This window comes from Prinia subflava, chromosome 5 (genome assembly GCF_021018805.1).
Source record: "Prinia subflava isolate CZ2003 ecotype Zambia chromosome 5, Cam_Psub_1.2, whole genome shotgun sequence".
In the NCBI taxonomy this organism is placed as follows: Eukaryota; Metazoa; Chordata; class Aves; order Passeriformes; family Cisticolidae; genus Prinia; species Prinia subflava.
In genome coordinates, this window is record NC_086251.1 from 53,510,204 (window position 1) to 53,537,465 (window position 27,262).

At 46.9% G+C, this 27,262-nt stretch overlaps 1 protein-coding gene across 1 annotated transcript; it reads left to right on the top strand.

Annotated features, from left to right (window-relative positions):
- The first annotated feature begins 506 nt into the window (after window positions 1-506).
- On the top strand, window positions 507-22,724 carry EXOC3L4 (exocyst complex component 3 like 4). The gene is made up of 12 exons (XM_063399425.1): window positions 507-858; window positions 2,381-2,771; window positions 5,780-6,431; window positions 8,982-9,099; window positions 10,069-10,194; window positions 11,431-11,531; window positions 12,894-12,989; window positions 14,993-15,107; window positions 17,087-17,209; window positions 17,473-17,625; window positions 19,103-19,224; window positions 21,364-22,724. Exons 2-12 carry the CDS (start codon window positions 2,438-2,440, stop codon window positions 21,524-21,526), a joined length of 2,103 nt encoding a protein of 700 aa, XP_063255495.1. The 5' UTR covers window positions 507-858; window positions 2,381-2,437; the 3' UTR covers window positions 21,527-22,724.
- Window positions 22,725-27,262: the final 4,538 nt, after the last annotated feature.

Below are 27,262 nucleotides of genomic sequence, written 5' to 3' on the forward strand. Positions count from 1 at the left end.
TAATGTTGTTTAAACCTTCAAGGCCCCCCCTTTTTTGTGCTCTTTTGCTTTGAGTTCCTTCCAAGGTTCCCAAATGCTCTGAGAGTGGAGGGATCCAGGACTAGCAGCCCCATGGAAATAAGTGCCCACAGGGCAAAGTGAGGATGTGAATATATAAATATTTAACCAGGAGACACATTACTCCCTGTACGTCGCCCACGTCTGGCAATCATTACAGAACCAAGCACCCGTGACCTGCAGAAACAGGGCAGAAGGGGGTGAAATCAGCCATCCCACACTGCAGCTCTGGGGCTGCTTTTGAACCCCCTACCCAGATAAGTGGGGCTTCAGCCCATCAGGACAGGACCTCATCCTGAAATCCTCCTTCTCCTCATTGCCCCAGGCCATCTCAAGGCAGCAGCTCACCCCATCATAGAACCTCTGGTTCAAGGTCCCATCTCACTTGTAGAGTAATAATTAACCTGGAATTTTCTCCCCACCCCTTCTTTTAAATGCTCAGACGCAGTGAAAGTGAAAGAGTGTGAGTCTTTTCCAGAGATCAAACAGGTGAAGGTGCTGGAGCTCTTGGGCAGGAACAGACAGGCCTTTTTTTCTACTTTTAACAGCCATTTTCAGAGGGTGAAGGAGGATGGAGAGCAGCACTGTTCCCAGAGGGAGCCTCTCAGCCAGCACATGTGTGAGGGACAGTGCCCCAGTCAGCTGAGGTGGGTGAGCTGGCCTGGACCTCTGTCCTGCAGAGCTGCTCACCTGCACTGCACTTCTGCACTTCCTGCAGCACGGAGCTGCTCTCAGTTTCTGTGGATCACACCTGTGCTATCCCAGCTTGCTGCGGAGGGGATCACTTCAGTCACTACTGGGGTATGTATTCCTTTCCTTTCTCATGGGCTCACATCTTTTATTACTTTCGCCCCTGGCTCTCTCCACCATGTAGGTCACCCCTTTGACCATTGCTTCTGCTCTGCTCTGTCTGCAGAACCCCCAGGCAGAGTCTGAGGTGAGATCTCAGCCTCCTTTCACTGAAATCCCTGGGCAGTGAGGTGCCTTCCTCTCTCCTCCACCCTCTGTATGGCCTGAGATACGTGAGCTCCTGAGCAAGGCAGTGAATGGGTAAATCCTCCCTCCCATGTGAGTGTGTGAGGCAGGGTCTGAGCCCCACAGCCCAGCAAACCCATGGGAAGATGCCATCCCTGCAGTTCACAGCCTGTGAAATAACCATGCACAAGGGAGCCAAACTCTGACTGAGATCTATTTCCAGAGTCCCAACATGTCTATTGACTGCAATCATTTCTCAGTCACTGGCTTCTGTGGGCTGGGCAAACCCAAGACAGGCAGTTCCTCTGTCACCTCAAGCAATAGCTATTTCTAATAATTTGAACTGTTCACTCAGCTGCCCTAAGCCTGGAGAAATGTGGCATTTTCCATCCTCAGAGCACTGCAATGTACAGTGGTTCCATGAATGGGCTCTATCATCTGGAGGTCTGATGGGAGCCCTTTGCAAGGGAGGGAAGGCAAAACCTCTCTCCTCCCTCTTCCCAAACACCTGGGCCAGCCCTCAGGGTGGGCAAAGGGGAGTTTGTCTGCAGCAGGGCAGGAGCTGAGCAAGTGCAGAGACCGTGACCGTGACTGTGACTGCAGCCCAGCACTGACAGGAGCACTTCTGCTGAAATCTGGAATCCCCTGCAGCTTGTGCAGAGGTTTGTTTGGCCTTGGAGATACCCTCCTTGGCATGTTGGGATGTAGTGCTCTGCAGGATGAGTGATGTGAACCCTTCCTGCCTTGTACTGCCTGCTGTGCTGTAACCATGACAATTCAGAGTGCAGAGATGGCTGTGGCTTTGGTGGAAGGGGCTAGGGCAGAGCTCAGGCACCTGCTGGGAACCACTCACCCCTGGGCCACCTCCAGCAGCAGCAGCTCAGGGCTTGAGCAGGGCAGAAGTAGCAACAAAACCCAAAGTTGCCATATTCACATCAGAAAGTGGAAACAACCCAGTGAGATTCAGGAAGATTATTATTCCTGCATGGCTGGAAATCTACCTAGAAGAATGGAAAATAAAACCATATCTGGTTACCCACTGAAGTGGTATGTTTACACAGATTTCAACATCTCTGACATCTCGTGATTCCTTGGTGCTGAAGAAATAGTTGCCTCTTGCCTGGTTTATGGAGTTAAGAGAAGCTTTCCAGAGCACCAGGTACAGGCCAGCATCTGCTGTCTGTGGGGAGAGAGATTGTTTCAGCAGGTACAAGCTACAACATCTTGCTCTGTCCTTGTATTTAGGCACAGGAAAGGAGTGGGCAAGATTTTGAGTCCAGATCTGACTTTGGAGACATAGTAATACCCTGTTAAGGAATCTCTAATTCTGCTCTTTTATGCATTTCAGTGATTGCCGTCAACCTGTTTGATAAACCTCCTGTTGAAAGACAAGATAAATAGAAATATGGAGTTAGACACAAGGAGTGTGACCTCAGAACCAGCCTCTCCATTGAACAGTCCAGGGGAGGAAAAGATGGAGGTTGCTTGTGAACTGAGCAGCTCAGATTTTCAGAGAAGGGACAGCGGGTTCTTTGAAAGAGGTATTAAAACAATGCTCAGCATCCGGAAATCAAAACAAAGTCTGAAAAAAGAGAAAGGGAAGGAAGATAGTGGCACTTGGAATGCAAAAAGACTTCTGCGAACACTCAGGACCTATGAGGAGAACACATCCCTGGCCTGTAATGGCATGGAGAAGGTTGGTGAGTTATGTGAGCCCATTGAAGCAAAACCTCTTTCAGGTAAGACACAAAACCACCACTGCCATTTTCTTGCAGGATAAATGTAACATTAATTTACAGTGTGCAAGGCTTGGGCCCAACAGAGGTGCTAAAGAACCAGGCATCCTTTCACAAGCAACTGCACCTCTTGCATGCACTCACTGGGTGTGTTGCCTGGCCCAGCCTGGGCAAGGCTCTGTCACTGAACCTTCTGCTCTGTGGCCTCCTCTGCTTTAGTTTAGCCATATCAGCAGCCTACCTGTCAACCTGTCAGTGTGATATTGCCCATCACACCTATCAGTCACCAAACTGCTGAGCACAGGTTGGGAACTGCTGGTCTGACAATACCTACAAGTGCAGTGTGCTATTGTTTGCATTGCCGTCCTGGACAATTTCTGCTCTTCAGCTCTCACACTGATGGTCCTCCAACTGTGCTCTGTGTGCTGCAAGGCCTAGAGGGGAAGAAAAATGGTCTGGAAGCTCCACTTTGGTTCCTAATCTTAGAGATTGTCTTGCAAAGACACATCCACAGATATTTTGCTCTCTTGCATTGACTTTCCACCTGTCCTCACAACAGCAATGCTGCAAGTATTTGCTTTTTGTCTTCCTCAGGCTGGTTACTCTCACGTGTTTTGTCAGCATTTTATAGATAGGTCTCAGACAAATCATAACAATTAGCTTTGGAACAGCTCTCACCTTTCCCCAGGTGTGTGCAGACTGCAATGACTTTGATCATGGTTTGGGCACTGCTGTCCTCCACCTTCTCAAGGCAGAGGTGCTACAATGCATTCACCTGGAGACAGACTGAGGTGAAACAACATGACTTGGCCTTTCCTCAGTCTAAATTTCTAGAAAGAAAGTGTTGGTGCACTGCATAGGGTGCCACAGGGATCAGATGCATGGGCTGACACTGCCTGATACTGCCTGTAATGTGCTCTGCTGTGCTGGGAAGTGATTTACTGCTTTACATTGATGCATTGCGAGCTTGGTAAACTGGATCTGAGCCCATCTCATAGACTTTGGTAATCTGATATCCAAGGGTCATAGATGAGGAGTGGCAGAAAATGTTATCACAAGCTTTCTGATCTCCTGAAAAAAACGAGCTGAGAAATTGCATGAATAAGGTCCATTCTCTGCCCAGTAACTTGTGTTTGGCCTGGACTAGAGCAGCTCTGTTGGAAACACATCCCATCCTGGGATAATATGGCAAGTGATGGAGATTCCACCATGTGCACCATTAAGCTGTATAATAGTTAATTGCCTTTCAATTGTCTTCCTTCAACCACCAGCTGGCTAATCTTGTATTGCTGAATTAAAGATCCATTTAGCACCCAACATCACCTCCCTGAATAATTATCCTAGATGGCGATTAAATGGTGTTTTCTCACTTTGATAAACAGAACAGAATGTATTCCTCTAGCCTCTCACTGGAAGCATTTGTGTAAACACAGGTTTTATATTAATTTATCTAGAAGAGACTAAGTTAATTGGTAGAATTTCCTTCCCTTCTGAGTGCAGAAGCAACTGTAGCACCATATAGGCACTCAAAGATCTATGTATTCTGGGATGCATCAATAGTTTGGTTATTTGGCATATTTTTATCTTCATAGAGATACTCTCATGCTACAGAGATTACTTGGTACCTATGGTATAAAACCTGTGTGCAGAAAACCTAAGGGCAGAAATTATGTGTTATGAACAATTCCTTCTTTGAGTGCTCTCCAATTCTTCCGTATCATTTTGTATGTGTATGTCCCAGAAGCAGTGGCCACACATGCCTAAAGGACACCCTTTCCCTTCCCTTTAATATTTTTCTTAGGCCCACTGTCAGAGTGGGATCTCCTGTTCTGAGCATCTTTACAATGCTGGAGACGGCAAGAGCTTCCCGGGGTCTCTCAAAAGCTAACAGTGCTCTGGGATCTCCTCAACACATGGCAAATACTTCTTATCTTACTGGCAAATAGGCAGTGGTTCTTGCACGAGCAAGACTTTGCAAAACAAATGGGAAACTCTGTAGACCTCAGCCACTTTGGGGGTAGAAGTATTGGGTGACTTCCCCCCAGCCAACATCAGCCAGTTCTGGCAGTGGGTGCCAAAAGCAAAGGAGGTGGAGAATGCCCATGTGAGACCTGAGTACCAGGAGCACCACAAATCCACAGGTTTAGATGCCCCTACAATGCCCACACCTCCCCAAACCACTGAGGGACAGCAGTGCTCAGCACTTGGGAAAAAAGCATCACTGGTGCAAGGCTGTGCTTGGCACCTGACTGTGAGCCTACATACAGGAGGCTCTCTCAGGGCCCTGGTATCTCTGAGTTCATGCTTGTGGGTAGGCTGGGACATGCATAACCATCAAGAGAGAGACCTGACCCAAGAGCTCAGGACAGCCAAAGGGGTCTGTCCTGCTGAGCTCCCTCCCACTACCCCAGGCAGAACCCTGGGCACTCTCCCTGCCCTCTTGGGCAGCACACTGAAATACCCTTTCAGCCAGAGAGGCCTGAGCTGGGCTACACCACCATGGCCAACACAGCAGCAGAGCTGTGCTGAGCACAGTGGTATGCAGGGAAACAAGGACATCCATGCTAAAGGAAATCCTGCTGGTGAGGTATATCCTGAACCATTCCTGCTGCCAGTTCCACCTCATCTCCACACCAGCAGAGGGGCAGAGCCAGAGACACTTTTATGCAGCCTGAGTCTCCCTCAGTGTCCCTTTGTGCAGCCTCACCAGCCATTGCTTGAGGCCCTCCTGCAGGGCTATCAGAAGGTTTCTGGTATTTCCTGTCTCTGCAATCAGCTGTTCAGGGATGTGGCTCAATTTGCAGATTGCTTTCCCACTGTTTTCCTCTCCTGTGTCAAACAGGAGCTGGAGAGATCAAGAAGGCCCAGGGGCAGTCTCAGAGGCACTGATGGGATCTTACTACTCTGAACAGCCTACTGCGAGTCTCCCTGTTGGGCATCTTGTCCTGTTACCAACCTGTCAATAGCCTAATGCCTGCTTTGTCCCAACCCCTTCCCCCCTGTTTCTGCAGTAATGGAAATCAATGAACTTATTCAGAAAAGACAACTTTTGGAAGCATTTGCAAGTATCAAGTTAATGGAAGATGAGACTATCTCTGAATGGGATTCTGAGAAATACAGTGATAACCCCCAGGAGTTTGTACGGAAATCCAAGGATGTGGATTTGCTTTATAACTCCATCACAAATGCAATCTGGTCCATAGTGGAGGGAACACTGGAGGATCCCACTGTACAGCCTACCATGCTGACCTCCATGGTGACTTTAATTGCCCATGAAGAAGCAGCTCATCGCAACACGGACAGTGCTGCTCGTCCTGGGTCAGATTTGCTCGGCAGGCCCAGAAAGTGGAGGGAGCAATGGAGGGAAGCTATCAACGAGAGTGCAAGAAAAAGAGTCCGGAAGGCACCCATGGCATCAAGGGAAGAAGAAACTTCTTGGCTTGATCTCCACTTACATTTCCTCCAGGAACATCTGAGGAAAGATTTACTGAAAATCAAGACATCAGTAAAAAAATGCTATCCAGAGGAGTATCAGGTGTGTGACACATATGTGGAAGCTTTTCACAATGCCATTGCCTCACATTTGCAAGAACTCTCCCGGGAACCACTGGACTTCCACGAGGTCTACACCTTGCTTGACTGGGTGGCCAACACCTACCACAGGTGAGCTGTGTTTGCCACAGTGCCTCTGCCTCTTCCAGGGAGCCATGGGGCTGTGGGGCACTCCAAAAGCACCAAGCCATTCTCAGTTTTCCAAGCAAGCAAGCCAGATGCAGTGACTACAGTGAAGCCAGACAGCAAATCTGTTAATAGCTGGGGACAGTGGTCTGTGGATAAAGCACTTGGTGCTTTTTACAGATCTACATCACCCCATTTCCTCCTCCCTCTCCCACTTGCTGTTCCCACGTGCCAGGAAACTCCTCTCTGCATTTGATAAACCTGCTCTGATAAACCTGCTCCTTTCTGCATGTATTTTGCAATATCCAACAGCTGGTCAGTGACTTTTCCAGGCACAGGCAGGGGCCTGTGGGGGAGGCCTTCTTCCTGTTTAATTAAAATTGTGATGAATTTGGAAATGGGCCACATTAACCCCTATGCATGGGGTCAGAGTCCTCTTAAAGAGGAGCCAAGACATCATCGAGGGTAGACACATGAAAACAAAGGCTCTGTCTCAGGTGTCTGCTGGTTGAATGGGAGGGGTTTAAGACATAGCTCCTTGCAGTTCAGGGGTCTGGAAAATAAGCATGTGAAAACAGTTATGTCAAAGCAAAATTGTGTCTGTCCTAGTGGCTGGCTTCCAGGTATGGCCTGAGCCAGATGTTCAAGGGAGGGACCTACACAAACCCATTGTCAGCCCTCAAATAAAACAAAGAAGGAGTGAAGGCAGGAGTACTAGCACTGAGCCAAACACTGGGTCAAAATGGTCAGAAAGGGGGCAGTGACAGAGCAGAGCAAGCAGCAGCACACTGTTGCCCAGAACACCCCTAGCCTGATGTAGCCTTTGGGTAAGAAATATGTGCCAGTGGTCTTTGTTTTAAACAGCCCTCAACAAGTTTCTTTTATGAACTTATCCAGTTGCTCTTAAAACCCCACCTCGAGTGTGGTGACCATAATGATGTGTGTAATCCTCTCAGCATCACAAATCCCTGCAGATCTCACCTGAAGGGAAATTCCTGCATGGCCCCACCCCAGCACTGCAGGATAGAAATGAGCTTCAGCAGCCAGATTGTGTACCAAAAAAATTGCCCCTGCCATATTTCTCTGAATTGCTGAGAAAGGGTTTATTGAGAGTTTGCAGTTGTTTGAGGCACTGCTTGCAATCACCTGGCTGTTCTGGGCTGTTTTCATTTGATTTTCCCATTCAAAAAAACTTCATTGTCTCTTGGAATAAATAATCAAAAAGGAAGATATTGACTGACCCAAACTCATTATTGATGTTACAATTCAAACAACTTTTAAAAAGAAAAAAAAAAAAGAGGTGGGAATAAGCCCCGTGAGTATACATTTGAGACTGTACTTTAAGTTGTGGTGGAGAGTCTATCTTTAAATTTGTGTTGTCCTTTAGAATGTGCAGCAGGCTCTGGCAGCAGCTGGGTTGTGCAATGCTCCACATGTGGAGATGTTCTTCTCTGGGAAATCTGAACCATGACCACGGAAGCATTGACTCCAGGACACTGTCAGCAGGCTGAACTCATTTTCTGCTGAGCGGTCACTCTGCAGCAGCCTGACCTTGTACATTACAGTCCTCACTTGTATCTGAACCTAACCGTGGGCACAGTGCTGGTGTGGCAATGAGAACCCATTTTGGTGGCTGAAAAATGTGCTGGCTGTGTGTAGGACACTCCAGCTGTGTTCCCAGATTAACAAGATGACAGCTCAAAACTTATGCCCCACCTTCACCAAGTACATGAATATTTTCTTCTTTCTCTTTTCCACCTGCACTGCCCTGCAAGATGCAGTGCCTCCACAGTCTGTGGCCGGTTGCAAGAGTAGCACATTTGATTTTACAGGCTAATAACATTTTTCCTGCCCCAGAGAGAGGAACACAGGCGTTCCCTCCCTTCCCCTGCTTCTGTGCTAATCAGCTGGCCTGATTACATGTCAGTCCAGAGGAAAGTGAGCAGCAAAGTCGTGTGTCAGCTGAGCCCTCTTTGGAGTCAGACTCTGTAGCTGCCCGTCCACCCAGCACTTCCATCTGCAGGGGGGCATGGCTGGTGTCCCAGGCACGGGAGTGCCTCCAGGTCCTGCTCTGCCCCCTCCCCTGGGTCAGGATCATGCACAGAGACAAATCACAGGCTGCCATGAGCTGAGATGTGACACCACAGCGGAGGCAGGGAGATGGGCTGACTCCAAAGCATCGCGCTACTACAGGAATTACCCTGAAAGGCAGTTTGCAAGCTTCTAGTAGAATGAATCAGCTTCATGTTGTTTATTTTAAAAAGTAAAGTCTCATAGCACTTTTCATGTCCAAATAACTCACAAGTCTCATGATTTCTCAAGTGGGCTGGAACTTTAGATCATTTTGGGGTTGGATAATTAGGATTTTGAATAGAAAGGAAAATTTTCTTGTTAAACCTTGAAAACAAGCAGCACAATTTAAGCTTTAAGTATATTTCTCATGGCTTAATAATTATGTAGCTCATGCTGCATGAATATTCCATCAGTTTATTCACACTCTGAGGCATTATAATTTGTTCATTTGATTCTTTCCAGTGAACTCTTTCTGGGTCATCCTGAGCTCAAACCAGAGGTTAAGACAGAAAACTTGTCCTTGCTGTTAAAACCAGCTGATTGGGATAGACTGAAAAATGACTACATTGCTTCTGCAAAGGTAAGAGTTTTGACCTAGTCCCCACAGGCCCCCCAGGGAAGGTAAAGGAGCCTCAGCCTCCCAGACAGAGGTCTTCGATGACTGCATGGTGGTTTCCAGCCCCACCAGGTGCTGAATCCTACTGGCCTCACACAGTGGACAGGCCATTCTAACGTAAAAAATTCCTCAATACCACCTTGTAGACCCAAGCAGAGCCAACAGGACTGTACCAGACCCAGTCACTATGGCAGACACTTTCTGAAAGGTCATAGCTGAGCTTCAGCAGATTGTACACACTGCAAAGTTAGGGGCAAAGGCATTTTAGCAGCTACTGTCACTGTGTGGATCTCCTCCAGCACATCTGGTGTTTGCTATTGGCAGACTTTGGGTACCCCCACTAGAGGACACACTCATGGTCTGTGGCCACTTCCCAGTTGTCTTTCTGCAGTCCTTGTCTGGCACACTGTGTAAGACTTTCCTGGCTCTTTGCTGGGCTCAGACATTTTCCTGCAAATCATTTCTGAATCAGGGCACAGCTCAAGGTGAGCTCAAGGTACCCAGCTGAATGAAATCAGTATTGCTCCACCATGCTGGTGAAAGATCGCTTTGTTTCACCAGCAACAACATTGATTTATCAGCCAGGAGTGAGCAGTGCTGCTGCTTACCTGACTGGCTGTACCCTAGAAGGGACTGGTTTGATCTTTAATCCTGACCCCATGCATTCCATGTGCTGGAGGACTTTGCAATCAAACAAACAGCTGACCCACCGTTTCCCTGCCAGGAGAATGACTCTCCTTTGACTTGCACACACATAGCACAGATCCTGATTTCTCCTGAGGTCTGGAGCAAGGCCTGTGACTCTGCTCACCTTTCCACGCGTGAGTGGTGGCTGCACCCACGTGCTGATGGAGTAGAATGCAGTGAGGTGCTGTATTCGTGTTTGCTTCATTATCCTGAGCTGCATGTTTCCTTCCTATGTTTAACATTTAGGGGAAAATCAAAAGTTATTTTGGAAACATCCTGAGACTAGAGGGCAAGGAGAAGTGGGAGAAGGAAGTTCATTCAGAAGAGATGGAAAACCTCTACCACGCCTCACTCTCTTTTGATATTCAAACGGTATTTAATTAGCTGGGGGAGGGGGGGAGGTCTCTGTGGCTCCAGGGAAACTGGATCATTTCCTTCTGGGGTGGAGGTACCGCCTCCTGGGATAATTTATGTAAGTCACACACTGGCAGAATACATTAGAGCAGAAAATGCCATTTATTACAACTTTTAGCTCTCCCGCTTGCCTCCAAGCTGCAAATTAAACCTGCTGTCAATTGTGTCAGCAACATAATAGGCAACTGATTTTAAAGTCCCTAAACCTCTTTGATTAGGAAGAAGAAAGAGAATTGGAAAAAAGGTGGAGCGAAAAGGTTTCTTTGAAAAAACCTTTGGCTTAAAGAGCAACTTTGTCCCAGGGCTGTGGAAGCTGGGGAAAGGCCGTAGGCAGTGACAGCCACTCCAATTTAAACTGTACAAAAAACAAAAGCCCCTACTAGTTTAGGGACTACAGGGTAATAAAGGCAGGATTAATTCTCATCACTCAATTGGTTGAGTCACTTCAATTAAATAATACTAACAGAAAAAGAGAGGGAGAGAGAGAGAGAGAAAGAAAGAAAATCAAAGAGTTTTGCCTGCTGATGTGACTCTTTTTCCACAGAGGAATAGTACACATTACGTGATCACAGGGAAGGAAGATCTGAATTGATTTAGCAGATGGATAGGATGCCATGGGAAGTACCAGAGTAGGACTGCAACACACCTGAGTCCTGAAGTGTAGCTGGGGTTGTGGGAATGGGAATCTGGGAGGAGTTCCAGTGCAAACAAGAGTTCAGGGTGATGCCTGACCCTCTGTGCTGCCCTGGTGTCACTCCTGATAAGGGAGCTTGTGTGGGCCCTCAGGGATGGGGCTCATAGTCCCCCTTATCATGGGCTCATACACGAGGACAGCTCAGCTCCCCTTGGGCTGGGGGTTGATCCCTCCAGCAATTCCCCCCAAAAGAGGAGGATGACACCAGGACAGCTCGGAGCTCCAGCCAACACCGCCTCCAACCCACACTCAGACAACAGAAGGGCATGAGGCCATTGGGGGTGAATGGTTATATCACAAATCATTTGGTGCTTCTTAGCCTATTCTGCATTATAATTTTTTAAACTGACAGAGACTAATGCAAACCTGGCAATGAGTTGGCTGTTTGTCCCTTTGCTAGGTGAGCCATTCCTACAGACCAAAGCTGCATGAGATCCTTGTGAAGGATGTTTCATCAGTGCTTGTCCCACTCACTGGAGTTTCTTCATTCCCTTTTCTAGATCTTCGGGGAGCATATGAAGTTATCTAGAGATATCAGCAGAAGCCTGGAAACAAAAATGCTTGAGTTGTGCATGGCAGAGCTGCTTGAATTCATACCAAGGTCAGCACTGTTCTGGGCAGAACTTTCTTTCTGAGTCCCACATTGGTAAAAAAAAAAAACAGGGAAAAGACACTGGCACTGAGCAGGCACAAGGCTACCCCTGGGAGAATTAGAGGTCACAATGAGCCCAGTAATAAGCAAGCTGCGAAACAACTTGCAGGGAGTCATACACAGACCCAGATGGGACTCTGTGAGTCCAAAAATCTACTGTCAGAGTTCTGGGAAGTAGCTGCTATCTGGAAAGGGGTAGGACCACTGCGGTCCCATCCACCCAGGACTTTTGTGACATTGGATGCTGGTCACTTGCAGCTTCAGTCATGAGCAAGCAGTGGTTAGGGATCCCTCACACCAAAAGCCTGTTTGCCCAAAGCATCATCTAGGTATCCTGGGATGAGTCCTGCTGGGTGGTTTTCTCTGGCATCCCATGGCTATGGCCATAAAAAAATGGCTGGTGAGACCCTCTCTGCTAAACCCTGGCAAAACACACAGCTGGGCTGCCTCCTGAGTCCATTAAAATTTACCCAGTGTCCAAAGGAAATTGCTGAAATAATGTTTTGCTTTTTTGTTGTTCTTCTTCTTTTCCCTTTTCTTTGTTCTCTTTTTAATTTTTTTTCTTATTTTTTCCTTTTCTTTCTTTCTTTATATTTTTAACTGTGTAAAATGCAAGCTGGAGCAGCCAGGACTCTCAGACTAAGGGAACACAGAAACTTGAGTTTTACTTAAACAAACCTGAGATGCAAGTGGCTGGGGCCAGCTCAAGCAGGTTCCTTTACCCTGACAAAGAATGGGACCACTAGGAAAAGCCTGCCTGAGCACACAGCCTCCTGTCTTCAGCACAGATCTGGCTGTGAAACAACTGTTAACCCCATGAAATTGGTGCTACACAATAAACAACTACCTAACAACCACTCCGAGGTTTTGGGGGCAGGAGGGAAAGTAGGTGTGCTGCCCTATTCCTACACATCTTCTGTTATAAAATCAGCCCTCTGTGCTTAAAAGGCACATAATATATTGCTCCAAAAGCCAGAGAAATGAAAGCTCAGACTTACAAGCCTGTGTGCCACACCTGCAATTAAACCCTCAGTGTGAGGAAAAGTCAGAAATTTGGCCTCCCAACATCCCTGGCATCTTTCCAGAAGTGCTGTGTACCTGCTCAGGCGAGCGCATCCTAAGCCCATAATTATCTGCCATCTATTCCCCTCCACTGCACACACATGTTATGGCAGCTGGAAAAACTCATCTGCACACAGAGAGGACAGGTTGGGCCAGCCACGGGTTTTTCCTGACACCACTATGTACACAGAAGATGAGGCATCCTTAGTGCACCTACTGTTAGTGTTAACTGGGTGTATTTTCCTACAGGTTTGAGCAGGAGTTCGTGGCGTGGAGCACTGCCCAGGACAGCCCCATCTTTGTGCCCCATCTTGTTGCCTACATCAACAGCTTCCATGACCTGGTGTAAGTCTGCTCCCCCAGAGCTGAACTGCTGCATTTCTGGGGTCTGGGAGGGTGGCAGGATCTGGAAAGGAAAGACCAAGCTCTCCTTGGGGTTGTCCTGCTGGGTGCTCAGCCTCCAGCCCTTCTAATCTCATGGGAGGATTTCCCCCAAAGGATGCAAATAAAAGCCACAAGGGTGAAGAGACAGAAATATGAATGGATGGATGCAGTGCTTGCATGAGAGTTTTGAACTCATTTTCAGAGCATCTTTTTCATCCTCAGTAGAGCTTTTTTCCCTTTCTCTCTCTCTTTTTTTTTTTTTTTTTTTTTTTTTTTTTTTTTTTTTTTTTTTTTACTTCTGGAGGTTAGCAGAATTAACTCAGAAACATGGCCTCAAGGCTGCCTTTGGCACTGGGCTAGAGGAAACTCTATGAAAGCACTCAACCCAAAAATAAATGCCTGCCATTGCTGCTGGCATCTGGAACTTCCAGGGCTTTGCATGAATTGGTTATGTGTCGGAAAGCGTCTCTGATGAACAGGTATCATCAGGCTGACTGTCAAAGATCCATCACTCACCCCATAAATAGGATGGTGCCAGTGAGGATGGTCCCAGAGCCCCGTGCTGAGGCCCAGGAGCTCATCAGCATCTGGAGACATCTCTGCCATGCAGATGTGGTGCTTCTGTTTGTCAGCCCGGCAAAACACCACAGGATTAGTGCGTGGGCTCTGCCCACCGGAGAGACCGGGTGGTGATTTCCAGCCCCCGCTGCTGCACCGCTCCGGCAGGGATGCACATGCCGAGTACATCCAGGGGATGGAGGGGATTTCGTGCTCGCTGTCTCACAGGAGCGGGCGGCTCAGCCGCAGCGAGCACTACCGCCAGTGAGTCTCTAGATGGCACGGTCTCTCCAGCAATGCTCGCCTCGCCGAGGAAATGGCTTTCCCTGCCTCCTGCTGCCCCTGCGGGACATCGCTGCCCCTTCCCCGCTGAGCAGTGACAGGGGATGAAGGGAGATGTCAGCCCCAGGCGGGGAGCCGGCAGTGTTTGGGTGATAGGTTTACTCCTAAGTTAAACGCTCATCAGCCTGGGGTGATGAGTTGTGGGGCAGAGGTAGGTGTCCAACAGCAGGATTTTTTTGGATGCTGGACCCAGACTTCAGGTGTTCAACTGGAGTTACAGTCCTGAGCTCCAGCCTGGGATGACAGGGATGGTGTTGGGTGCTTTACAGCCCTGCCAGGGCAGCCTCAGCAAAATAAGTCTGGGCAGTGACAGGAACCTGCTGGTCTCTGTGTTTGCTGCAAAGGATGTGGCACATCCAGGGATGCTCAGGCATCACTGCTGATGCCTTTTTTTTTGTGGTGGTGCTGCCTCAGTTCTCCCCTCACCAACACTGAGCATGTTACAGTGGGACAGGGATGGAAAGTGAGAAGAATGCCAGGAGGTCACAATGCCCCTGAAGCACACCCACACACACACTGGCAATTTCATTAACCTCTCAGCAATTTTCTTTCTCATAAGGTAAAACATTGCAGAAGTATGCACTGTCCTTAGGAAATTCCACAGGTTTCCATCTCCATAGTCACCACAGACATTGTGCGGTGAATCAGACAGGCTCTGGGGGACACAGGGTCAGCAGCTTTCCCTTCCCTGGCATTATTATTTGCTTTTCCCCCAGAGCCCTCAGTTTTCTCCCATGTACCTGGAAATCATTTAGCAGAAGTGTTGCTCGAGTGAAAAAGCACCAGCCTACACAACTGCTTTGCATGGCTGCACTGTCCCAGCTGATGAGGAAATATGAGGGGGTTTTTAACCACGGTTACTCATCCATGATTAATTTTCAGTGTACAGAATTGTGCAAAAAGAGCCATTACTTTGACTCAGTAAGTGTTTCCAAGAGGAAGTAATAGAAACACAAGTTTATTTTAAAATAATATCCAACATACCAATCCAGATAACATGCTTAGGGCTCTGTAATAGTTTACATTTTAACATTAACTCGTTGCTGATCTCTGTCTCTCTCTAGGTCAGGGTTAGAAACAGCATTTCACGTCAATACTGAGCAACTGCAGAAGATTTTGGCAGCTCTGACAAGGAACTTCACAAATATTTTTTTAACGAAATTAAGAACAAAAGCACAGGTAAGAGGATCTTGGCCTCATTATTTCCTCATTATAAGGGTTATGTGCAGCAGCTGAGGGTCATTGCCCTTCCCTTGTCTCACCAACTAAACGTCATTTTCATTTTGCAGCACATGACATTATGATCCCTCCAAAACATATTTAACACTTGCAGAAATCCCCCTTAAAAAGCAAAACTTCCAGCATCCTGGGAATTTTCTGGCATGAGCAATGATACATTTTTCAAGCTATTAATAACAAAGAAAAGAAAGAAGAAAGGATATTTAGCAGCTTCCAGTCTCTCAGGCAAAACAGTGGGGAAAATCTTATCCAAAGTGAAGCACCGGAGAGGCCAGCTGAACACAACCACTTTTCCTTCTATCACCACACTTTTCCTTCTATCAAATAATTTGCATTTTTCAGGACTTTGACTTACTGATTCACAGACCTACCATCACAGTCTGTCAGAAACCTCCTCAGACAGGACACATTTCATTCTGGTAGGGGTGGTTTTTCCAGGCTGTTCCCATGGTGACAAAAGACTGATCACTCCAGAATGAGAATGCTAAAGGTCTTGTATCAACTGATAAAACTCAGATAAAATTGGACTTGTGTTAAGAGGCCTAAAGGCAATGTGCTGCAATGGAGTTTGTGCTTCTCAGCTGCTGTAGATGAGCCTTTCTGCTCTTAGCCAGCTGGGCTCTGCTAGCTTTAGCTGGTATTATAGAAGGGATGGGGGGAAATCAAGCCTTTGGTCCCATCCCTTTTCACTTACCCTAATTCACTTTCTAAATCCCCAAACATAACTTCCAGAAACCAAGACAGTCATGGAACTTCTCCAATCTAAGCCAAGCCCTCCTGGCCAAGGGGACTTTCCAGTGACTGCAGATCTTGTCTTGGAGCCTAAGCAGCAGGAGAGGAAAGGCCCTGAGCCAAAGCATTGAGCAAGAGAGCTGAAATGTCGTGAGAACTGAGAGAGGCCGAATCAAAGCATTTCTAAACAGCTCTCCAGCAGGCTGGGAGCACAGCAAGGGGGGAAATAATTGGGAAGGAGATTGCCAGGAGTCTAAAGACAGACATCATGAGAGCTAGGAAGAGAAAAGGGAACATGCCAGAGGAAGGATGTTTTGCATTTGGCCTTTAGGGAAGTCTCTTCTAGGTTCCAGAAATCTTTAGCAGATATTGCTGTTTCTGTATGAAGGTACATTAGCTCTAGGGACCCAGCAAAGGAAAATAACCTGTTGAGGACACTTGATCAGAGTACCTTGTACCCAGGACAGATGGGAAACAGTGCCATCACTCCCATGTCATCACTAACCATGAGGCATAAAGCTGGACATGCTCCCAGCCGCCATTCCTCCCAACACCACATCAGGGTAAGGAGCAGAAGGTCTTACAGGTCTGCAGGAGTACAGACAGCCTCTTGGAAGGGCTGTGAACACAAAGTGCTTGATTTACTTATAGAGAAGGCTGTAGAGGTGGTGGATTACTGGGCTAATTTCCAACAGATTCACTCCCAAGTGACTTCTTGTTTCCATAGCTGATGCAAACCCATGTAACACTGGCACACATGGTTGCCCACCACAGCCTGTTCTAGTCATGCCTGAGTTGCATGAGACATTCTCATCTCTTTCTTCCCCAATACATTAGTGAAACAAATTTATTTACCTAAAGAAATAGAGTTGGTGGATCACAAGGTGGCACAGAGCAAGGAAATGAGGTATCCCAAATAAGCCTTCAATGCCAAAACATCTCCAGCTCAGGGCATGATGGTTCTCCTCTCTGCACTGGGAGGCCTACGCAGAAAGGGGAGATGTGTGTGAATTCCCTGGGGTGGAGGGAGAAATCCAGCCTGCTCCTCATGTGTCTTCATGCAGGGGCAGTGCTCTGTGCTTTCAGTTCAAGCCTGAGGTCAGGTGTAGAGCTGGGTGCCTTCAGCTAGGGCACCATCAGCTGGTCTGAGTATACCTGTGCCATCAGCGAGCTGGTCTCTTTTTCAGCCACTCCTTAAGAAAATCCTGACCAAGAACTGGATTTTGGAAACAGAAAGGCCGGACTCGCTGGCATTTGCAGTCTCGCAGTTCTCTGAGCACCTGCAGCACATGAGGGAGCCCCTGGGGCAGGTAGGCAGTGGTCCCACACCTGGAAACAGGGATGCTGAGGGGTCACACCATCATTTTCAGGCTGTGGTAAGACCTGCAGACTCCTCTTTATAACTGTGGGGGCTGCAGATATGAGTGAGTGTGTGCTGATGGTGTGCTGCCTTCCTGTACTTCCTCTATGCCCTCAGGTGCTGCCAAAGACCTGAGGGCTTTCCCTGCTCTCTCTTACTGCCTTGGCCTTGAATGGACAAAAAAACACATGAGGTTTGCTTCTTTTTAACCAGGAGCTTCTACATGAAGTACATAAATACGTGGTGAAGGAATATGTCACACAGGTCATCAAACCCAGATGGAAAATGAACAGGGAGACACGTCAGAAAGTGAGCAGAAAGATGAGCCAGGAAGCTGCAATCATTCACAACATACTCATTGATCAGGTATGTGAGTTGTCTGCTGGCATCCCCTGGCTGCCCCACTCCCAGAGGTGCAATATTCCCACCTGGCTTCACAGAGACCAGGCAGCAGGCTCTTGAGAAGGACAAGCCTCAGGAAATATAGAAGTGCTGAAAAGAGACTAAGCAAGGTGGCTACTGCAGGTTCATGGTGTGGGTTTCCAGCCTGGCAGCCTCTCTGCATTGGCAGCTTGAGCATGTTCAGCCAGCAGCTCTCTGATGGCAGCACCTTGTGTTTTAACACGTTCCCAGGGAGCTTTGCATAGGGTAGTTCATGTGCAGTTAGGATCACACTCATCCTGTGGCAGCTTCTTCCTGGGCCTCTTCCCTCAGGCCATGAGGTGCACTTTGTCACCAAAGGATCCTTGCCCTGGGTACAGCTTATGGAGTTGAGTCCCATGACAAGTTCCATCTGGGTACACAGTCTGTGTACAGCAGGGTGTGGGGAGAAAGTGGTGGCAGTCTGGGTGTTTTGTGACTGGACAACTGTTGAAATCCACCCCTGAAGGTGGGGTAATTGATAATAAATCCCTTAGCCAGATTAGAGTGGCACAACACTGAGTGACCAGTGTGAGATATATAGATGTAGAGAGATAGAGAGATCGATAGAGAGATAGACAGAGAGAGAGAGAAAGAGACAGAGATATAGAGAGACAGAGACATAGAGATAGATAGATAGATAGATAGATAGATAGATAGATAGATAGATAGATAGATAGATAGACAGACAGATGTGTGTGTGCATACGTATGCACGTGTATGGCTGGTTTATTTTAAAACAATTTGATTACAACGTAAAGAAGGTATATAGTCATTTTGGTTATTACCTATAGTAATATAATAATATAAAAGTATAAAAAATCACTTAAGAAAATATATATGGGAAAGAAAAGATAAGAGCAGATAGCAGAAAGGAACGGTATCACCACCTGAAGATCCAGCAACAAGACTTGATTGTTGCAGTTTAGGTATCTGTTGGTCAACACAATAGTTGCATTTGGTTGAGTCATTAATTAACCTTTAACATTTCCATCTCTCACAGCAACATCAGTCTGGGATTTTCAGGGAAGTCAAAGTTGAATTAATTGGATTTTGTGGAAAGTCAGGCATCCAGGGCACTAAATCCCATTTCAGATATGAGGCACGTGAAACTATCAGGCAGCAGGAGGTGAAGTCTCTGGCATCTGCTGCTATGCTGGACCACAGCCACAATGCCCTGCTCAGGGTCTGGCTTGCTTGGGTGCTCGTGGGCATTGGGAAGTGCAGGATCAGGCCTGGGAGAGCTCCTGGGGATGCCTTGCCATTGCCACCCAGCACCCTGCTGCCTGCCTGAGGCAGCCTGTCCTGCCTGCACCAGTCCTGGCTCACTCCAGCACATCCCACTGCGTGTTCTTGCCATTGGAAAAAGGCATTTAGCAGCTGCTGCTGTCCCTGATGACCCCACATCATTCTTTGTCCACAGGGCTCTGATGCCGACTGGCTCCTCCCTGCCATAGATCACATTGCCAATATCATTGGGGAGAAGAAGAAAGACAAGATCAAGGCATATGTCAAGGAGCTGTGCCAGGATTATCCAGATATCAGGTACATGAAGCAGTAGATGCCAGAACTGTTGGGCTCCATCCCAAAAAGCTTGACCTGTGCCTGGGACAAGCTCTTCAGCTTCTCTTTGCTGAGAAGAAGGATGCCAGCAACAGTGGAAATCTCAACTTATTTTTCTTTCTTTATGGCTGCATATGTTTTCTTTTTTTCCTCTGTGGGCTGTATCTTACAATGCACACAATTTACCTTCAAAGCCTTTTAATTTTGGAATGGAATGGAATGGAATGGAATGGAATGGAATGGAATGGAATGGAATGGAATGGAATGGAATGGAATGGAATGGAGGTATTTCAGTCTGTTAGGAAGGAACTTACACTGATAATCCAGTCCAACTTCCTGATCACTTCAGGCCTGACCAAAAGTTAATATAAATTATTAAGGGCATTGTCCAAATGCCTCTTGGGCACTGATAGCTTTGGGACATCACTTACCTCTCTAGGAAGCCTGCTCCAGCACCTCATTAAAAAAATGCTTCTTAGTGTCAAGTCTAGAGCTCCCCTGACACAGCTTTGAACCATTCCCATGTATTCTATCACTGAATTCCATTTTATTGCTCTAAATGAACTTTATTTCGCAGTAAAGTTCCAATTTTCTTTCCACTGCATCACCAGTATCAGCCCTGTTTGCCAATTTGCAGGTTCCAGATTTGGAGCAAATAGTTTGTCTCCTGTTCCCAGGCTCAGACTTCAAAGTGTGGCAGTCATTGACACAGTTCAGCTGCAGTTTCTGAAACAGCCTCAACATAACAATTAAAATTTGGAATAAATTACAAATTCTTTCTTTTCTACTTTCCGTTTGCTGTTCCAAGGCTGCATCTGGAAAATTTAAAACTCCTGGAAAATTAAAGAGAGTGACTAGCTCTGTGCATGGCTAAGCAGCTGCAAATCAGAAGTTACCTTCTCTTCTATGGCTCTTCTTTCAACCAGTGAGAATGAATATCAGTGGTACAGATTGCAATAAACTCCATTTCATCGGAGTAATTTCAGAAAAAAAAACCTCCAAAACTTTCAGCACTGAACAACATTTATGCAATCAAAATATTGCATAAGATTTCATTAATTGCTAGAATACTGATGCGGACCCTTAAATATTGAGAAAAAAAGAACACATTAAATATATTCACCTCTCCCCAAAACTGAGGCTCAAAATTTTTCATAACTAAATTTAACATGGGTGGTTCAGATATTCTTCAGGCTTATCTTTGTGAGGGAATTCAAAACAGGGACGTGTAAAGGATCAGTTGTTCCTGAGTAATTTCCTAGGTGAGCATATGTATCTTACAAAAAAAATCCCTACAAACAAAACCAAACAAATAAACCCCAATAAGGGTTTCATCCCAGTGGCCAGACTAAGCTGAGAAAGAGGCAGTGCCTGTTCTGGGAAGGATGGGGGAGGTAAATGATGGCTAGTCATCAACAATGGCTATTTGAAAACCATTTTCCAGTCAGAAAAGCAATTTACAAGGCTGTGATTTGTGGTACTTTTTCATCATTAGCCTCAGACCAAAGCCAGGTTTTAAGGCTTGTCCTCTTGGTTTATTTAATTTTTGATTTCCCATTATTGAGTAACATTATTTTTAACAATGAAGTTCAGAAAAGGAGGCGGAACCTGCTGGACCTGCATTGTTTCCTGTTCAGGTCCCTGTTAATTTTTCCCCTGAGCTCTCAGAGACATTGCTGAATTTGTATACACTGAGATTACTGGAACAGGTTATGTTTCCAAGTTGGCTTTCCAGCTCTAAGCTAATTAGTGCCTATCAGCTTCCTAAATATTAGCACTTCCATTACTCATCTCAAAATAATCACTACACAAAAGGTCCATAGCCTCTGTGGAAAACATGCAAAGGGCATCATGGGTGTGGAGAGACAGGAGGAAATTCCCCGAAGCACCAGCAGCAGGAGGCTGTCCCCCCAGTGTGGTGTGGCAGGAGCTGCTGCTCGCTGGTTTGGTACCTCCAGAGGCTGCAGACTCCCATCCTGGGTGGCTCCTCCAGAGTGGTGAGGGGTCAGTCCCTGGCACTTTGCTATAGCCTTGCTCTGTCTCCAGCACAGCTGTTGGTTGCTCACCTCTGGGCTGGTTGTGCTGGCCAGATCTGAGGCAGGTCCTGTTTGGTTTCTGCAGGAAGGAGCACGTCCTGGCCATCCTGGCGCTCCGCGGGCTGGGGCGCGCCACGAGAGCGGCGATTTTTCGGCAAGCGCGCCACGCACAGGAGAGCTCTGACAGAGGGGAGGGCTGCACACTCTTCGCTGAAATTGATGTTCCAGTAATCTTCAGCTGCTTCTAACAGAGGACCAGAGTCAGCCTCCCGCCTCCTCCTACACTGCCTCGACACATGATCCAAAATCTGCTAACCCACCTTGCTCCTCTGCAAACCCAAAGTTTTGACTGCTGTGGAGAAAGGAGTAGTTTCCTCAACTTGCTACCCCAAGTTCAGAACCCAAAGGCAACAGATGCACCAAGACACCAACCTCCTGTTAGAGCTCCTGGGCAGCAGCTCCAGCCCAGGCACAGTGTCCACCTCATGTTCCATATGGATTCTATTCTTAGGAAGCCACTCCACTGTTTGATTGAATGTATTTTCAAAGAACAGGAGAAAACCAAAAGCAGTTCACTCAGAACTATATTAAGGCCTCAGCGCTATAATAAGGCTTGGACTGTGCTCTGCATAATTATACAGCAGCAGAAAAAGAGCCTCCCTCATAATTAGTGCCCATGAGAAACTGAGGGGCAGAGCTTGGGCAGGGATGTGGTAGCACCCAAGTTTTATTTCCTCCCCCACGAACCAGCTGGCTGAGCTGGCATGACACAAGGTCATGACGTTGTGACCTGAGGCCACAAACCACTACCTGCCAGGGGAGGAAAACACTGGTTAACCAAACCCCATGGCTGGGACACAGCACATGGAACACATCCCCCTCCAGGGTGGCCCCCATGGCCCTTCTGGCATTTCAGATCTTCCTCAGTCAAGGGCTGCCTTGTAAAGCTCCTGTTGGACTGAAGATCTGCTCATGCCATCACGTCCCCACATCTACAGACATGTCTGGATCAGATATGCTATATGGAGGGAGGCTCTAAGTTCTCCTTGACTTGGGGAAAGTGCCACCATGCCTCTAGTCCATTTTCTTGTGTATTTAAATGCATTTTAACAAATCTGTTACAATCTGACAGCAGTATGAAACCAAATGTGAGGTGGACAGACAGTGCTACAGATGAGATCCTCATCTGGTGTAAACCAGCATCATCTCCTTGATGGGCACGGATCACCATAGGATTAACTCCACAAAGGATCCAAAGCATTACATCCAGCATCTGCAGGGGAGACTGAAAGAGACATTCAGCCTAAAGTTGTATAAATCTGATTTTATTTCACTCAATTTATCCTTTAGGTTGCCCTCCACAGGATTTAATCTAAGACTTTACAGAGATGCGTTTATGATCTATTAAAATGATTAATGTGGACATGGCATAGCCTTGAACACTATTTTTTTTTCTGGCAGCAGAGCTTACCGCATCAGCAGTGAGTCTCTTCTGTTTCCTTTGCTTTGGGTTGCACCAGTATAAATTTCAAGCCTGGGTGAGCAGCAGGCCTGGTGACAGGCCAAGGGAAATGTTCTGATGGATAAAGAGGCACAGAGTGCACCTTTAATTCACAATCATCATATGAAACTTTTTCTAAGGTAGACTTGTTACCTCCACAGTCAAGATAAAGTGTTTTTCTAAAGATGGCTTTAAAATATCAGGTATAAATTGAGAGCTTGAAGCAGGAAATCCTTAGAGGAATTTCTGCCCTGCATCATTCTTTAATACATCGTATGACAATTCCCACAAACCCTCAGCTTGGTGATTCCCTGTATTTGCTACAGAGAAGGAGAGGTAAAATATTGTCTGATACTCCCATTAGGTGTGCAGAACACATGAACACTTTGGAGCTCCTCTCCCCTGTCCTGGGGACATGGTGCAAGCAGGGAGCCCTGTGATTACACTCCCCGTGGGTCTGTGAGCTACATTTCCCCTCTCAGCACCAGGGAAGGGCATCAGTGCTGAGAGACTTACATTTATTGTTAGAAGGATTGACTGAATGGGAGAGATACAAAGAGGATTTCAACTTTTGCATGCTAGGTCTGAGACTTCTAAACTGCACTTCTGGAGTGCAGGATTTGAGGCACTAAAGCCTCAGCAAGAGATTTTGTGCATCAGAAATTTCCTTCTGTCATAAATGCATCTCTCATCCAAGCACCTCACGCAAGGCAGCTGTGGCATTTTCCCAAGAGCATTATTTAAATGTATACTGGGGTTTTCAATCTCATTATTTTACTGGTAGACCCTCCACAAAGCAACTGCCTTTCCTCAGGCTCCAGCTGCCTGTCCCTGGGATTAGATAAGGTGCCTGGTTTCCGTTTTCTAATAAAAGCAAGTTGCTCCCCTGAAGTCATGGAGGAAAACTGGGCACAATGGTCTGCCTTTTGTCACAGCCTCTCCTGGGACACTCAGATCCTGCAGCCTGGCATCCTGTGAGCCAGTGGCAGGCACACAGCCAGCTTCCTCTGGGAGCTGCTGCTCTGTCTGCTTGCTCTTGAGCAAACCAGTTTAAGGTTAACCCCATTATGGCAAGGCCAGGGTTCAGCCCTGCCCCACCAGCTGTGCAAGTGGAGAGGGGGCTCCAGGGTGGGTGGAGCAGGGGGAGCTCTGGGCAGGGGATGCTCGGTCTGGGCTGCAGAGCAGACCCTGGAGCCAGCTGAGCAAGGAAAAAGGAAGGGATGTGCTTTCCAAAGTGAGCTTCTGCTGTCCAGCTGTCTTCTGTGGAAGATCCGGAATTCATTACAGCCATATTTCACATTCCAAAACAGGGGAAGAAAGGCCTCCCTGGGCTTTTAAATGTGGAATATGCAGCTCTTGTAGGAAAGTGCCAAGAAGCTCAATTATTACTGTTAATTCCTTCTGCTTGTTGTTTCTCTGTGAAGAAAAACACCATCATCCCTATTCCAGCACAGAATTACATTCCCTCCAGAACACACTTCTTACTTTTACCCCAAATGGCCCAAGCTACTATGTGCAGAAGCATCTCTGGTGAATAATGCTGCCCCAAAAGTGTCAAACTAAATGAAAAAACCAAACTCTTTCCAGACTTAGCTTCTCAGGAGTGAATGTTGCATTTGGGAGGTGGGGGGGAGGCAGATCTGGCACAGCTGACAGCGTTGTGTGGGTGGTGAAAAACGTTTTTTTGTTTCAGAGGTCTCTGATGTTTCACAATACTGTTTGTTTCTGGTTTGGGGTGAAAAGCAAAGGACAGTGACAGCAGCCAGGGTGCATGAGCTGGCATTTGCCATCTGAGACCAGCCATTGGGTGCCACCATTTCACCAATTTTACTCTGTGAAGTTGTTCTTTCCTGGAAGGAAGATCTGGGAAACAGACTCACTTGAAGCAACAAAGGAGAGTACCAAGACATTGCAGTGAATGCTGGAGGCTGTCCCTCAGCTGGGAATCATAATCAATCAGTCAAAATATTCCTGAAAAGATCCTTTTAGTGCAGCACCTCTATAATGTTTAGCTCCCTGTCATGTGGTATCTTTCAGAAATGATCTCTCAGTTGGTTTAAAATACTAAGGATGAACAGTAAGAAGAGGAACAATGTATTGCATCCACTTTACAGGCAGGGTGATGTGGCCTGGCACCACCCCAGCACACATAGCTGGGATGACAAGAGGTGCCAGGGCATTATTATCTCAGGGATGGCTGGAAAGTAAAGTTATATTAGTTTTAGCCTTCACTACTTTAGTAGATATATATTGTGTTTCTCCCAAGTACCAGTGTTTAGCAAATGTTTATCTTCTGTATTTTGCATCTTTCTCCATGAAATCTTGTTTTGGTTGGATTTATTGCCCCAAAACCAGTCATTTTGGTTCTTTGGTACTGGGCAGATACAGCAGTGCTCTGCTCAGCATCACTGTGCATTTCCACCCCTTGAGGACAATTTTATGTAATACTGCTAATGACACCACAACATTATTACTGGGATTGGCCCACCTCCCCCATAAACCCTGAGTAAGAGAGCAGTCAGGTTGCTGGAGCATTGATTTAAACTATTTGCTATCTCTGTTACAGCAAAAAGGCAGTACTGGGAAAAAGTGAAGGCTGATATACATTAATGGGTAGCAAAAGCAGATTAACTTTTAAAAAATTACTAGAACTTTCTCCAGTCCCAGTTTGAGGACACTGAGCACATGAACTTTGCCTGCCTGCCTTCATCTCTGTCACACAGAGCACTGCAAATAGCCTCTAATAGTCTTCCAATGTAGTACTCTCAATCTGTATTTGTAAATTCATATGATGCCATTAGAATACATTTTCCCAGAAAAGAATATGCAAGGCAGAGAAAACTCTGGAAGAAGGCTGTTGTAGTATTTCTGCTATCTTCATACTACCTGAAAGTCTTGAATTGTCAGTGTAAGGCTTTCCTGCAAGCTGCACAGAGATTGTAGCTCCTGCTAATTGAGGCAGAAAGAGTGACTGGCAGATTAAAGGTGAGCACCTAAGTCCCGAGACATTTAACCAGGCATAGTTTATGTTTGGCCAGGCATGAAATTGTGCCTGGCAGCAGGAGTAGGCCCATAGCCTGCGCTCCATAATGACTGTGGGACTGGGGACATGCCTTGGCTTCACTAGAGGATGCAGGATTATGCCTCAGTTCCCAGGACTGTGGGTAGACTGGCATAAGGCAAGACAGAACTGCTTTTGTGCTACACAAGTGTAGAAAAAACAAACCAAGCCAGAAGGCAGAGAGGGGGCTGCACTCAGCCCCTGGGATGGCAAACTGCAGCTGAGAAAGAGAGGCTAAGAATCAGAAGAAAGCCCAGAAAACAGGAATGATTTCACAAACTGCATTCAGAGAGAAAGTGAGCTTTGCTTAATATTGGCTAGTGCAAAGCAGTGGCCTTCAACTTTTTTCTGTTGATGGACTAAGGAACTACTTCCAGGGGAGGCACAGAACACAGATATGATAATTGTCCTTCAGCTGGTTAAATAATGGCTGCAAAATGGAAGGAATATGTTCCTCTCCATTTTCTGTGGGGGTCAGGCATAGAGAAGCTTCTGCTGAAATAAACAGATCCAAGTTGGCAGCAAAACCATCTTTACTGCTAGCAGGGCTGAACTGCTGAGGACAGTGTTATCCCTACCATCAGGGGCTTTTACAGAATCACAGAATGGTTAGAATTGGAAGGGCTGCCAAAGATGAACTCACTCCAACCTGCCATGAACGGGGACACCTTCCACTAGACCAGGTGGCTCATATCCAACAGCACTTCCTGTTGTAGCACGTCATCACAGAACTGAAATGAAGGCAAAATCAAACTAATCACACAAGTCCAGCACCTTGTGCAAGGCACAAAGTGCTGGGGATCACTTCCTGAGTGAGGGAGCTCACAACTTTTCAATACTTTTTACAAAACTTGGGGGAAAAATATTTCCTGAAAGAACTGTGCTATGAATGGAAGCTCATTGAGTGGATAAGTGGCAATCATGGCATTAATCATCAGGGATTCATGAGGAGGCACAAGGCCAAAAGTCTGGTGGCTTTTGTCTTCAAAAGCACGTCATGCACTCGTGGACCGTCATCTTCCCCTCACAGCCCCAGCTGGAGCAGGAATGAATTGCTCATGCTTTCATCTTGAGAGCTCTTTAAACAAATGGGCCTTGAGCCTCCATAGCACCAGCAAAAGCCCACGGTGCCTCTTTCCCCCGTGATCTCAAGGCTGAATCCACCCTGAGCCTTGCTAAGCAGCTGTTAGTCACCCTCTGAAACAAAGACCATTCCCCAGGATGACGTGGAGAGAAACAACAGCCCAAAGGCCAGGCTGGATTTGCCTGTGGTAAGATGTTCTCCCACCAAGCTCAGGGAGGAGCTGCTATTTGGAAGCACCACACTGAATTCCACATGTGACATTTCAGCACTGCCTGCAGGCAGGAGGCTGAACCTGAATGCACTATTTCCTCTGCTTTTGGCCCTGACTCTTGGGTCTG

What these genes read in the sequence shown, in the direction of transcription:
- EXOC3L4 (XM_063399425.1), top strand. Translation starts at nt 2,438, where the DNA reads ATGGAGTTAGACACAAGGAGTGTGACCTCAGAACCAGCCTCTCCATTG. An exon ending in AATTAAGAACAAAAGCACAG is followed by an intron (nt 15,108 to 17,086) that starts GTAAGAGGATCT and finishes TCTCTTTTTCAG; the next exon opens with CCACTCCTTAAGAAAATCCT. An exon ending in TGAGGGAGCCCCTGGGGCAG is followed by an intron (nt 17,210 to 17,472) that starts GTAGGCAGTGGT and finishes CTTTTTAACCAG; the next exon opens with GAGCTTCTACATGAAGTACA.